Consider the following 14,237-nt stretch of genomic DNA (forward strand, 5'->3'; position numbering starts at 1 on the left):
AGCCCCCACGGGACTGCAGCAGGTCTAATATGGAGACCAGTGGCGTGTCCGTGCATCGTTTGTGTCAGTGTTGAAAAAGACCCCGTCTCTAAAAGCGCATTTGTCCTGCTCAGTGTCGACGAAAATAGGAGCGAATCACTGTTTGATAGCGTAATGATGGAGTGTGATGTCTCTGATAACATCAGTGCAAAAGCAGCTCACCTCCTTCATCTGCTGTAGGACATGCTAACAGAATTAGGTGACTGCTATCTCCCCATCTCCATAAATAGCCAAACTCAATCAGGACCCTAAAGAGCTCTGATAAATACACATTTGAGCTCACTTGACAGGGACACAGTGGGCGTCTGGAACAATATTTGTCACGTGCAGTATCTGTGGGCGTGCTGCGTACGAAAGTTCACATGAGACAGGGAAACTTACCTTTTAGATCTATATCTACCTGTTTAGATATTATAGACATACATAATGATATAACTAGGTAAATAATAAATCTATCTTTTTATACCCATTTATATCTACCTTTCTATCAACCAACCAATTAAAGGATAAGTTAACTTCCAGAGTAAAATTTCCTGATAATTTATTTTTGAGGAAAACATTCCAGGATTTTTCTCCATATAGTGGACTTCAATGGGAGCCAGTGGGTTGAAGGTCCAAACTGCAGGTTCATTGCAGCTTCAAAGGGCTCTACACGATTCCAGCTGAGGAATAAGGGACCAATCATTTTGCTAGATAAAAAATAATGTAGATGTTTTTTAACCAAAAATGCTTGCCTTGCACTAGCTCTGCAATGCGCATGCATGACTTTATGCATTACGTAATCACGTTGGAAAGGTCACACGCAGTTAGTTCTTCATTTGCGTACTTTAGTTAAAACAGGTAGGGTAAGACGAAAAACTCCATCTCATTTTCTCCTCCAGCTTCAGAATTGTCCAACATCGTTGCTTTACCCTTTTTTGTAAAGGGCGTTTGACTTTCTTTGCACGTCTTCCGCCTACGTTATGCACAATCTATGCCAACGTGATTACAGAATGCGTGAGGTTGAGCTAGTGCAAGACAAGCATTTGTGGTTAAAAAGTATATATTTAAAAAAATGTTTTTAGAAATTGACCAATTGTTTCGCTAGAAAAGACCTTTATTCATTGGCTGGGATCATGTAGACCCCTTTGAAGCTGCACTGAAACTGCAGTTTGGACTTTCAACCTATTGGCTCCCATTGAAGTCCACTATATGGAGAAAAATCTTGTTATGTTTTCCTCAAAAACCTTAATTTCTTTTCATCTGAAGAAAGAGACATGAACATCTTGGATGACATGGGGGTGAGTGGAAGTGAACTAATCCTTTAAACACCCAACTTTTTTATTAAAAATGTATTTTTATTAAAAATTGTCTTTTTTCTCGCTATTATATTATTTTATATTCTAAAAGTTAAAAACTACAAATCAGCTCCCTTAAGGGCTGCTGAAACATTTTGAATTCTGTGCAGACTTGGAGAAAGATGTGTAGTGAGAGTTTTACTGACCCGTGATTTGACAGCCATAAAGTTCGAAGCGCAATGCGATTCCATTCTTCCATGTCTGAGGTCGGATGCGGACAAACCGAGCTAAGACAGGCTGGGGGATCCGGTTCAGGACCACCTCTGAGGGGTCTGCGTTCGCATGGAAAACCTAAGGAGACAGAGAGAGAGAAAAAAGAGGGAGATTTATGACTATGAGGTGGTTTGGCTGAGGCCACTCATTCAAAAACAAACTAACCTAACAAACAAGCACAAACTCTAGCACAGTAAGAGCTTCTTTACTGGGGTCAAGTGAGATTGTGACTTTAATCGCAGTTAAAATACACACACCACTGAATACACACATAGACGCCAATGTTCACATCGTAAATTCAAACATGAAACGCTGTTTCCTCCAGAATGAGTTGAAGACCACAGACATTGGTGAGACAGTGTGGGAGCATTTGGAGAATCAGTTGTCACTCTATGGGATTGAATGTTGTCACATAAAAACATTAAATCAGATGCAACCACATGTTTTTGGGTGCTGTCATTGTTTATATCAGTGTGTCAGATGGATCATTAGTGTTTCAGCAGGAAGCTCCCAGGGTATCACAGAAATATGCAATGTGCTTCAGGATGGTGAGGATGGACAAGATGACAAGCTTTGATAGCAAATCTCCATTTCTCCTCCCTCCTCAGAGACGCAAGCCTCTGTCAGGGTCTTTGTCTCCAGAGAGAGGAAGTAGGAGAGAGGAGAGAGACTAGAAGAGGGCGAGTCCTGCTTCATTGCACACACAGAAACAAAGCCTGGACCCTAATGACCTGACCCGTCTCAGGATCCAATGACATCCGGGCCAGCTGGCCCGGGTCAGGTCTGTGCTAGGCCGACTCGTTCACAGAGTGAAGAAAGAGATTAAAGAAATGAGAAGAAAAAATCCTTCTGACATTTGGTAAATCGCCCCAATATATCATAAAATAAAAGAAGAAAACTATGAACTGAGGACCTGTGGTCATTAATCATTGTGCATATGGTTAGTTAAAAGCAGAAACCTGGGGCAATTGTTAAATTTTTCACATATTTCATCATAATTCTCAGATTACTACAAATCTACCTGCCATTTTTTGGTGTGTGAAACATTTATATGTGCCAATATTTTTAATACTATTAAAATATTATCACTGAGAAAGCTTCAACCTTAATATTGAATAAGTAAGAGTATTGCAGATCTCCTAAAAGAAGGGCAGATGGCAAATTGGGAAAAGACTCAAATAAATAAATTATGCCTTATTTCAATGCTATTTTTACATTATTATTTTTATTAGTTTGTTTGAATAACAATCAGGCCAACAAAAAAAAAAATTCAAATTGAAATTGAAACTGAACAGAGCAATTGAGGTGGGCCTGAAACAGAAGACAAGTGAAACCTTGGGAAAAAGTGGTAGTGTGTAAAGCTGTTGTCAGTAGGAAGATTCAGACATGCATCACAGAAATCTGCTTTTGTTTAATGACCTCATGATGGAGTGCGTGACCTTGCCCCTTCACTGCCTGTGAAGTTTTTCAACACAACACAGTATGTTAAAGCCAAGTGGTGTGTGTGTGTGTGTGTGTGTGACGACTGGAGGTAAGAAAGAAGTGTGTAATATATCACTTCTTTAGTGTGTGGGAGAGTCCTATTTCTCACGATTCGCTGATATAACCAAACACACACCCAGCACTTCTGAGAGAAAAGAAAAAAAATGCATCAAGAAGCTTGTGAAATATTTCAAACTATATTCTTTCCAAAACTGTTATTTTTTGTATTATTTATACACTTTTATGGGTTTATAAGCTTCAGTTTTTTAAAACATATATCTGTTTAGTTTTAATTACTATTTAATTAAATTTCAGTTTTAGTAACTTTGGTACTTTAACTTATTTTTCATTATTTTTTAACATTTAGGCAACTTTTCTATCTCTATTTTATTTCAGAGGTGTGCTATTACTTTTGAGACTTAGTTTTTTTTAATGGGCAAATAAAACCCTTAGACTTGCTTCGTGGTTGATGTGGTTGATATATAGCTAAATCAATGGATATATGGTTATATCTTTTGACATAACCACCTAGCAAACCACTAAAACATATTATCAACCACCTACTACATCATCTCTTAGTTTCTCATGAGAAATTGCAAAATATTAATAATATATAAAAATAGTTAGTTACAAATGTTTTATTTTTTGTTGCCCATTGACTGGGCGTCTCCCATTCCTGGCTTCTGATTGGCCAACTTGTTTAATCCAAACCAGCAGGAAACCAGGAGCTGTGAGCCACTTATAACAGATGATCAGATGTATATCACATGGGATTTAGGACAGAAGGCTCACTGGTCATTATGGATGAAGTTCCAAGCTCAAAGAGGAGAGTGTTAACCATGAAGATGCCAAAATGATCAAAAAGAAAAAAAAAAAAAAAACCTAAAAGGCATAAGAGGATTGAGAAGTCCAATTACTGTGAGCACGTTAGGGAGCAGGCTGAGATGAGGCTGAAGAACGGTGATTTCCCACTGGCCCTCTAAGACAGAGGGAAAGAGGAAACAAGAGGAATGACAGAAACGACAAAGTCCCGGACTCTGACAGCAGCAGTCAATCTATAGAGGGGGCGGAGTCAGATACTGCTTCTAGCCAAACATATATTAGTGATATGAAGCTAAACCTTTATTGTTTCCTTCCGTCTTTCCCACACGAGCACCTGCTAATGTTTTATTTGCATCCCTGAGCTACAATGGCCCCTGACTGGTGTTGTGTTGACAGACACACAGGTGCTGGTAATGACAGACTCTCACACACCGAAACAGGAGAACTGCTGTCAACCCTGCTGTCTACTGATACAAGGCCACCCTCGCACCCGTTCCCTCCTTTTTTTTGCCCTCACATTGTCGGTTTTTTGTTGTTTGCCTCTCACTATGCAGTCTAGGCGTAATCTTTGATTGATGTACTCTCTGCGTGTGCATGTATGCCCGTAGCCAGAGACATAACAAATGGACACAGCCATCATTGGAAGGCTTATGCTAAATTACGTTCATGAATCATGCATTTGCGTATGTTACTTATATCACGTTCCCTCAGGCATGCTAGTGTTTCCCAGCATGCTGTCTGTGGGGGAATTAGGTATGTTTGTCTCAGGTGATGATGTTTTATTTGTGAGTGGGGGTCTGAGTCTATCTGGTGTTAGATACAAGCATACGTTTTCAGATTCTTGTGCAGTAAAACTGGTCTGCCTTGCACTATTACTAGGTAATATCACACAATTAATCATGTTCATTTGCAAAGTTCAATGAGCTGCACGGATATTTAGCCAAACTTTAAGAGCATTTAGCTTTGTATACAACTCATTAATAAATAAAACAGGCTGCAAAACTGTGAGGAATACTCTTACAGCTCACATGGATCTACAGGCCAAGATTATTTTTAAAGAGCACCAGGTTTGACTCCAAACAATAAAAAAGGTTGATAAATATGTGTGTGATAAGAGAGTGTTTAGATGCAAGTCATGCAAATCTCATGTGTGCTTTTGTTAATACATATGCAAACAGATCCAATCCGTGGCAGATACCTGTGGAAAAACAGGAATTTGTTGACAGCACAAACGGCCGCAGTGCTGCTGGTCTGTCTAGACACACACACACACACACACACAGACAGATCAATGAGGGCCGATGTAGATTAACTGTTATATGAATTATTGAAAAATCACGTCTGACAGTCCAGGAGTAGTTATATTGAACGAACTCTTAGGAAATTCATCAGCACAGGGAAATGTGTATGTGTGAGGGAATATTCATGAGATGAAACGGGTCCTCAGTGATGGCCAGCAGGGCAGGCTCCTGGTGAGGAGTCCCCAAAAAATGAGTCTGAATTATTCAAATGTCTGGCACTAGGGCGGTCTACTTAAATAATAAAAAAAAAACCCAAAGCGAACTCTCTAGGAGGTTAAAGTGTAAGGACACACACATACACACACCCACACACACCTCCTGTGAGATGTTGTCACTGTAATAAAGAAAGAGAAGAGAGAATTTGTGGCCGCAAAAGAGTGGACACTCTCTCCCACAACGCCTGACTGCTTGGGCTGGGTTACAGAAAGCCACATGGCCACAACAGGGTCATGGGAGATGAAAGTGGTGCTGCGTTCCCTGCTCTGTCCATCTTTCTGCCTGTCTGTCTTTTTGTCATTCGTTCCCTCCATCTCTCGCTGCTTTGCATTGGCTCGCTGCCACACATTTTTTTTTTTCCCTCAGACTGATGGGGCCGCTGGGAAATGTGGTCAGCGTTCACAGCTCTGCTCGAGTCATTACCCTCTCTCTCTCTCTCTCTCTCTGCCCTTCTCCTGCTCTCTCCCACACCTCCACGGCCCAGATGAAGATGTTGACAGAGCAGCCGGGCTCCAGTTGGCTGCAGGCCAGTGCATGCTCAGCCTCAGAGGAGGAGAAACTCGGAGAGAGACAGACAGAAATAGTTCTGTGACAAATAAGTACAAATATTCCATGTCAATTAATATGAGGTCATAAAAACTGCATGCAGAATAATTATAGAGGAATTAGAAAGTTCAGAAGAGCTTTAGATGAAGTATAACTTGATGTGTCAGTTTTTCCTTCGTCAGTTTGGAGGCTGTGTGTTGGCTTTGGGCCCCTGGCGGCCCTTGGCTTTGTGCTCGGCTGTCAAGTATGGTTTTGACTGATAGTCTGCTGGTGGCACAGCAATGAGGGGTTCAGATACCTGAACGCTGTGACCAAATTTGGTGTGTTGCTGCCATTCACTGATTGCCATATGACAGAAGGCAGGTGTTTATTGTTTAGTAGAGCTTGTGATGTGTCATGAATTTTAAATTCTACTAAATACTTTCTGACAAAATTTAAGCATAAATCAAAAACTTCAAGAGTGCGATTCTACATGTTGAAAACATAAAACACAAAACTTCCTCTGTAAAGCTTATTTAGTGTGGAAGCTCATCTTTTGGATTACAATGGCTGACTAAATCCTGTTCAGAGGAGAAAAAAAAAAAAACTGAAAAATGTTGATTTGGTTCCTGCGTTCTTCTTAATTCCCAATCTGCATGAGAGAGTGAGATTGAGTTGGAGGGACTGGAATGTGGAAGCCCTCCCTCTTGCTATACCTTCCCACTGTGTTTCTGAAAAAAATACTGGAAATTTAAAATAAGTTAGCAACTTGTAGAAGGATTCCTTTTTGTTTGATCAATAGAGTGCTGCAGGAATGAGTCCAAAAAGGCTGCAAATATGTATTTTTTCACTTCAGGTTTCATCGTTGTTGTTCTTTTTTATGGGTTTTTGGGCTGAAACAAGGGTGACAAGCTCATAGTTGAGACAAGCTCAAAGGTTTTTCATGTTTTATACTAAGACATAAAATACATTAGTAATACCTCACTCCAATTTTTTTCATATACTCACTAGTCCATATTCACAGCCTCATTGTGTTTATAGACTATTCTATCTTAAACTTCCCAACTTGTAGATTTTAAATAAAAATTAAAAGATTATCAGAAGCTTAGTGTTGGTGAGGAAGTTGTGCAACTGTGGTATTGCTTATTTCCTAACATTCGCTTTATAGTGATTGCATTATCTTGGTAAACTAAACCTATAAAGCTTCTTTTCTGCAATAAGCCAAAAGCCAATGGAAAAAAATCCTACTGTGTTTTCAAGGAAACCAGCAGATGTGGGAATGCTTCCAGACAAGTTTTTCAAACGTGCATAATTTTTGCAATTCTGCCTCTATTTTAGCAACATAAAAATGATACACTGCCGCTTTAAGTCAACTTGGAATCGGTGCACACTGTAATTGGAAGAACAGATGATATGTTTTATGACCCTCAGAGGTGTAAATGTTTCCTCTAAAACCATCATTTGTCAGAGTGAATGAAAACCACATTTGCACGACCCCACTAAAGACAGGTAACTGTGTATTTTTGTTTGACTATGCGTGAAACGGTTTCCACACATTCCACCGTCACACACTCTGGCTGTGCCTTATGCAGACGACTCGACTCAAAGAGCATCTATTCTCTAGTCCATGACATCACTAAGGGTTAAACCCTCAGAATTACACTCCCAAAGAACAGAGAAGTCCTCCCGGGATCTGGCAGCGATCTTCCATTATCCACGCTCTCCATGTGAAGCGGAGGAATGCACAGAGATGGACGGATCTGTCAGGCTGCTGTTTTGAAGTCCGAGCTGATGTCATCTCCCATGACAGCGCTCTCCGTTGCTTCGCCCTCAGGATTTTACACGTTAACACACATACCATATGCTCTCTCTATATATAAACCCCCCTTGATGCTATTGTTAAACAAGCAAGGAATTCACCAGACCTTCATAATGATCTCTGTCAATGACAAGGCTGCTTTAAATGGTCACGTTGACCTTAAGAGCAGGTGTGGGACCTTACATAAGGGACCCACTTATTTCCACCAGTGGAAATGGAATTGAGACCTTTTGACCTCCTTGCAATTTGAAACAGTATGTTTGTGAAAATAGCATAAATTGTTCTGTCATTACTTTGATGGCTTTATCAGATACAGTCTCAGGAGGGAGTGTGTGGAAACGGCACAGTCGTGGGATTGGCTGTATACGGTATATGCATGTGTTTCTGTGTACTGGGTTTCCAGGAAAAGAGAAGGGAATTTGTAGTTCTGTTCCAAAAAAGCTAAACACTATTTTAAGGCATCATAGCTGCCCTCCAAAGTAGGTGTAAACTGGCATTAAAGGCCATGCTGCCTTTTTTGGTCAAATTAGGGCAACACTTGTATCCTTGCACAAACATTTCTTATGCTCAACAAGGCTACATTTATTTGAACAAAAATGCAGTACAAAAAGGAAAATTAGTGAAATATTATTGCAATATTGAAATATTTAAAAATATAATTAATTCCTGTGAATTTTCAGCAGGAGTCAGTGTCACATGATCCTTCAGAAATCATTCTAATATGCTGATTTGTTGATCAAGAATCCTTTCTTATTATATTATAATTTTTTTTAATTTTTTTTTTATAAGAACAGTATTTATTTGATATTGAAATCTTTTGTAGCAATATAAATGTATTTAAAGCGATAGTTCACCCAAAAATGAAAATTCTGTCATTAATTACTCACCCTCATGTCGTTCCAAACCCGTAAGACCTTTGTTCATTGCAACTACAATGTTCAAAAATTACGGTTGAACCACTGATGCCACATGGACTATTTTATTGATGTCCTTACTACCTTTCTGGACCTTGAACGTGTCAGTTGTGTAACTTGTGTTGTTGTCTATGCAGGGTCAGAATGCTCTCGGATTTCATCAAAAATATCTTAATTTGTGTTTCAAAGATGAATGAAGTTCTTACGGGTTTGGAACGACATGAGGGTGAGTAATAATGACAGAATTGTCTTTTTTTGGGTGAATTAACCCTTTAAGTAATTTTATGCTGTACTTGTATTTCAATACTGAAAGTCTCAACATTTTTTCAAGTCAATTAAAATGCCATATGTTATGCTCATTAATATATTAGTAGTTAGCACATCAACATGATTATCTCGGACTATCTATTTTTGCTGTGTAGAGTGTTCCAAATCAGCTATAAATTAATGTAACTTATAAGGCTACATTTCAGTCAGGATGCTGCCTTATACTGTAGCTTCCTACATACGTGGCACACAAGAAGGTTTTGGAGCACAGCTGTGTGTGTGTGTGTGAGATCTTATCAGATCTGATTTAGCAGTGACTGAATGAGTGTGCTGCAGGTAATCTAGTAGTGAACTGAAAACCCGCCACAGCAGCTGAAGCAGTTTGAGAAGAAATTAAGCCCAGCTCTGCTGATATCACACTTACACCACACACACTTACAACAAGACTATCAGCCACCAGGCTACAGTGATCTTCCTCAGCAGCTCTTCCTGTTTGTCCGTAAACACACACACACAATCTGTCAGTGTCCTCTGGACCAGGGACACACACACCTCCACCATCATCATTCCAGACCGATGAGAGCCTGATGTGGTGCTATCAACCCAAACCATCACCACACAGCCCTGAAAAATAATAACCTGCCTGACTAGAAATCCATTTACATGATGCTCACATACTAAACTGTTTACATTTAAATTTAAATTTACATTTAATTTCAATGCCAACACCCTATTTCCTGTTAATAGGTGATAACTGAATGATTTTCGTCTGCAGGACTGAGGCATCTTGCTAGATAGCTGCCGACATTGAAATATATTCCTTCCAGTCATATGAATAAACAGAATATTACTTAATAGTACCATTTCTAAATGGACACTGACCGGTCACGCCTCCCATAAGGCGCGAATTGTTCATTCCAACACAGCCAGACTTCTTAACAAAGCTTAGCTGAACTGAAACCAAAGCCGTAAAAACAGCGAGCACATTAAGGGAGGACAGAGCTCTTAGATTTTCTGGAAGATTAAAGCCAGAGGCTATTCCAGCAGGGGGTCCGGGGCTAAAGACCCAAACGCCAGTTGGTGATGGCCAGGGTCGTATCCGGCAGGTTATTCTCAGTGGAGGCTTATGTTTTTTACAGCTTCTTCCAAAATCATCACGCTAACATCAGAGCTTTCACATGTTCCCCTGTCTGGCAATCAACTCCATACAGGATTTCTAGGGGATTTGTTAATAAATGAAGATTAGAGGCATGTACCACATGGGACGATTAGTTTTACACAGGCCTTATCACTCTTTTCAACTCTCTCCGTTCTCTGACCTTCCTCCATTTTCCTTTTTACTCCAGCTTGTTCATTTGGATTCTAATAACGCAGCCCTGTCTAGTTTTTCTCATTATCCAAAAGGAGCATCTTAGATTGGCATCAATTGCCATGATGGTCCAGGCTGGTTTATGCTAGTCCTGCATGGCCTTTCTTTTTAGTTAAGCTAATAGAACCAGCAATTAAACTAACCCATCACAGAAACTGGTTAGAAACTATACTAGCACCTTTTCAGTTATTTTCTGGTTCTCTGAGTCTCACATGCACATTACTTCATCTTTATACCCAGTACAGGAAAACAGAGAACAATTGAGTGCTTTATCTCTCACAGGTGCCGTTGCGGCGTGATCGTACCTTGTGGTTCTTGCCGTAGCGGTAGATCATCCAGTCTTCTCCGTTAGTGCTGACCTCCAGCTTGAAAGTGGTGACGAAGTAGGACTTGTGTGTCTCTTTAGAGACTGCACCCTGGGTGGCGATGCCCGTCAGGACCTTCAGGAAGTGCAGGTCCACCTAAGGAGAAAAAATGGAAAAATGTAATTAAATCTGTGATGTTATAAGGGTTTTTGTTTTAATTAATTATGACAGGACATTTTGTCGATTGCTTGGTTTCTGTGGGTTGTGCTGGGTAGCCCCATGGTCCACATTAAAGTATATTAACTTTCAAATATCTTCAGATTGGTTGTGATAATGTCACATCACAGTGTCATTGTGGACAGACAAATTCGCAAATTTGACAAATGTCACGTACTAAAAGGTTTAATGCTTCGGATAAGAGATTTGAACAAAGCCCTAGTCGTAAATATCAGCCTAGTTTTTTATATTTTTTCATTTTTAGTAGGTTTTTTTTAATAATTTTAGATAATTTAGTTTTAACTTTAGTTTAAATATTTTTGCATATATTTTTAAAAATTGTTTAAGGATATTGTTTTTACATTAAATTATACTAAAACTAAATAAACATTTAAATAATTTTAAATATTATATTTCTCAGGGACGTCTAGTGTTACAACATATTGTGTAAAATTAAAAAACCAAATTAAAATGAATTTGTTACTATTTTTTACTTCATTTCAGTTTGTTTTGGAGTCATGAACATGTATTATTAGTGTTTGATTTTCCAGTTATATTACTTTATTTTACTTTAATGTATTCTAGTTTCCTTAGCAATCCCACTAAAATCAGGATGATGGGAGAGTGAGATAAGTAAAGAAGCAGAAGGAGAGATGAGAGAGGGATGTGAGAGGAATGAGATAGAGGGAAGAGCTGAAAGATGGATAGAGCTGTGGGAATATGAGGCATCCCCTCCCTGCAGATCACGGGCGGCAGCGAAGGTGTTATCAGAGCCTTAAGATCAGTCACCTGAGCTCTGATCAATGCTAACCACGTTCATTCAACTCTCCCTCTCTCCACACAGATTATCACCCTCCCTCTTTCTCCGGACCCCCCCCCCCCCCCCCCCCGCAACGATGATGATGATGATTGCAGTGTGAGAGCCGCCTCTCTGCCCCTCCACCTCTACCGCAGTGAGCTCCTTAATCAGGCATTCAGCTCCCGTCCTAGAGGAGGGCTGTTACCCATGATCCTCGGCTCTCCCTGCTCAGCGGGATGTCATCCGAACATGAGCGGGAAAACTGCAGCGTTTGTTATCTGTCAGAGAGACAGGTGTGGCTTTCACACACAGATACGAGCGTGCGCACACACACACCGAGAACATTCTGTAAAGCTGCTTAGGGCCACAGAGAAACACACCTAGACAAAAAAATCAATAGAACGCAGGACTGCTGCTAACTATTTATTCCTAGGAAAGGACCCTCATCAATCAAGTGGCTGTTACCATCAGAGAGGGCTGTGCATCATCAACCCCTGCATGTGCCCAGAGACCAGGGATAGAGAGAGAGAGAGAAAGAGAGAGAAAGATGTAGCCTACCACATCTGAGGAGCGAGTCCCTGATGAATAGTAATAAAGAGAGAGGGAGAGAAACAATGAGAAAAGAGCATAAGAGAAGATCTGATGAGATGTTAAAGAGATGTTATGGGTTCAGTACAAGTTAAAAGCTATCATCAGCATCTGTGGAATTATGTTGATTACCACAGAAGATAATTTTGTCTATTTTCTCAAAAAAAAAGAGAAAAAAAAAAAGATTTACATGGTCATAATAAAAAAAAAAAAAAAAAAAAAAAAATTATCTGAATATAAATGTAATATATATATCTGAATACAATATAATATAATATAATATAATATAATATAATATAATATAATATAATATAATATAATGGCACTAATTTGTAAGTGCCCTAATGTATTAATCATTATTTTTGCTTAAATAAAAATAAAAAATAGATGAATAAATAAATAAAAATGCAAATAAAATAAAATTCACTGAAATTAGATTATTTCATAATACAGTTCATCCCTTTTTGGGATATTATTTTGAAACAGTATGTTTTTAACAATTAGCACTAATTTGGAAGTGCCATATTGGAACCATTATTTAAAATAAAATAAAATAAAATAATTCTTTTGAAACTGTTTTTAACAACCGGTTCCAACTTAGTACCTAACTGTAACCATTATTTTTGCTTTAATTAAAACACACACACACACACACACACACACACACACACACACACACACACACACACACACACACACACACAAGACAAAACAAAACAGAAAAGTAAATCAAAATAAAATATAGTAAAAGTAAAGTAAAAAATTTAATTATTTTCCATTGTAAACAACATTATGCCACAGATGCTTTCAACAACAGATCTTAACTCATATTGTGCCCACAGCACTCCTTTAAGGCAACTTCATCAGTTAATTTACCCTGAAACCCTGGATAAATCGACAAATATCGATGATACGTGGATTTCAGCTGCATGTACACCTAAAACAGAACAACCTCTCTTATTCTGAACACACACACAACAGAGCCGAGGCGTCTGGGTGAAGTATGGTCCTTGGGCATGTTGGCATTTACGACAGCTGTTTGTCAAGATGGATGCCTGGGCCGTGGACCCTGAGAGCGAGGGAGTGATGTCAGGTGTTAACACAACACAACAGCTGTGAGCTCTACCAGAAGCCCACAACTCAGCAGCATCCTGACACAAATACGACACACCACTTAAAGTAACACCTAAAGTAATGAGGCTCATTCTGAAGGCCTGGTGTAGCACCTAACCCGGCCGACTTCCTGCCAGAACCAAAAATCTCAAATCCATATGTCCGTTCACTAGCCTTTTGAGATTCCACAATGCATTGTAAGTAAGTTGAGAAGGATGGGAACTTGTAGACACGCAAGCGAGAGAGAGGAAACCTCACCTGGATGTATTCTTTGTTGCTGTCCTCATTGGGCGTCCAAGCATTATCTTCAAAGTTAAGTCGAGCCTGTCTTGGGGACCATCGGCCATCATAAAAGGAGGATGACGCAGAGATCTGGTCATCGCTGATCTTGTTTGACTCCATGCCAAGAGCATTACTGCAGTGGAAATCTGAGGAACACAGAATTTTTCTTATATTAAAGCAGAGATAAAAGACAGACACGCAAATAAACAGCAGAGTTAAAGAGTAGCTACAAGCAGTGCTGCGACTAACTTTGTATTCTGATTCAATTTATTGAATCATATTGAATTGGTTTGTTCAGTTTATGTAAAAAACTATTAAAATACACCCTCTTAAGTTCCGACCACATTTTTGTATTGGTAGCTGGACCAACAGTTCAGTTTCGAAGCTGAAAGAAAAAAAAAACAGGACTTACTGTCATTGACCTCCTTGAGAGTCATGTTGTAGCGAGCAGAGAAGCCATCTTTGGCCACGGCCATATCCGTATGAAAGGACAGAGAGAGGATACCAGTGGATGACTGTATTTCCGAGGGGATTTTGGTACCACAGTGCCGCCCAATCAGAGGTCCCACTGCAAAACACAAATGTAGGAAATGGTTTCTCAGAGCTGGATTGTGAACGGGTCTCATTTTG

General features: G+C 39.5%; 1 protein-coding gene across 2 annotated transcripts in view; it reads right to left on the reverse strand.

Moving 5' to 3' along the window:
- Window positions 1-14,237, reverse strand: part of nrp2b (neuropilin 2b) — a 69,229-nt gene that overhangs the window by 24,470 nt on the left and 30,522 nt on the right. For both annotated transcript variants that reach the window (XM_079427540.1, XM_079427541.1), the window contains exons 5-8: window positions 14,020-14,175; window positions 13,584-13,753; window positions 10,610-10,765; window positions 1,523-1,667 (exon numbers count right to left, since the gene is read on the reverse strand). In XM_079427540.1, coding sequence (XP_079283666.1) covers window positions 1,523-1,667; window positions 10,610-10,765; window positions 13,584-13,753; window positions 14,020-14,175 — 627 coding nt within the window. The remainder of the gene's footprint in view (window positions 1-1,522; window positions 1,668-10,609; window positions 10,766-13,583; window positions 13,754-14,019; window positions 14,176-14,237) is intronic.

The sequence above is a fragment of the Barbus barbus genome, assembly GCF_936440315.1.
Source record: "Barbus barbus genome assembly, chromosome: 10".
Classification (NCBI taxonomy): Eukaryota; Metazoa; Chordata; class Actinopteri; order Cypriniformes; family Cyprinidae; genus Barbus; species Barbus barbus.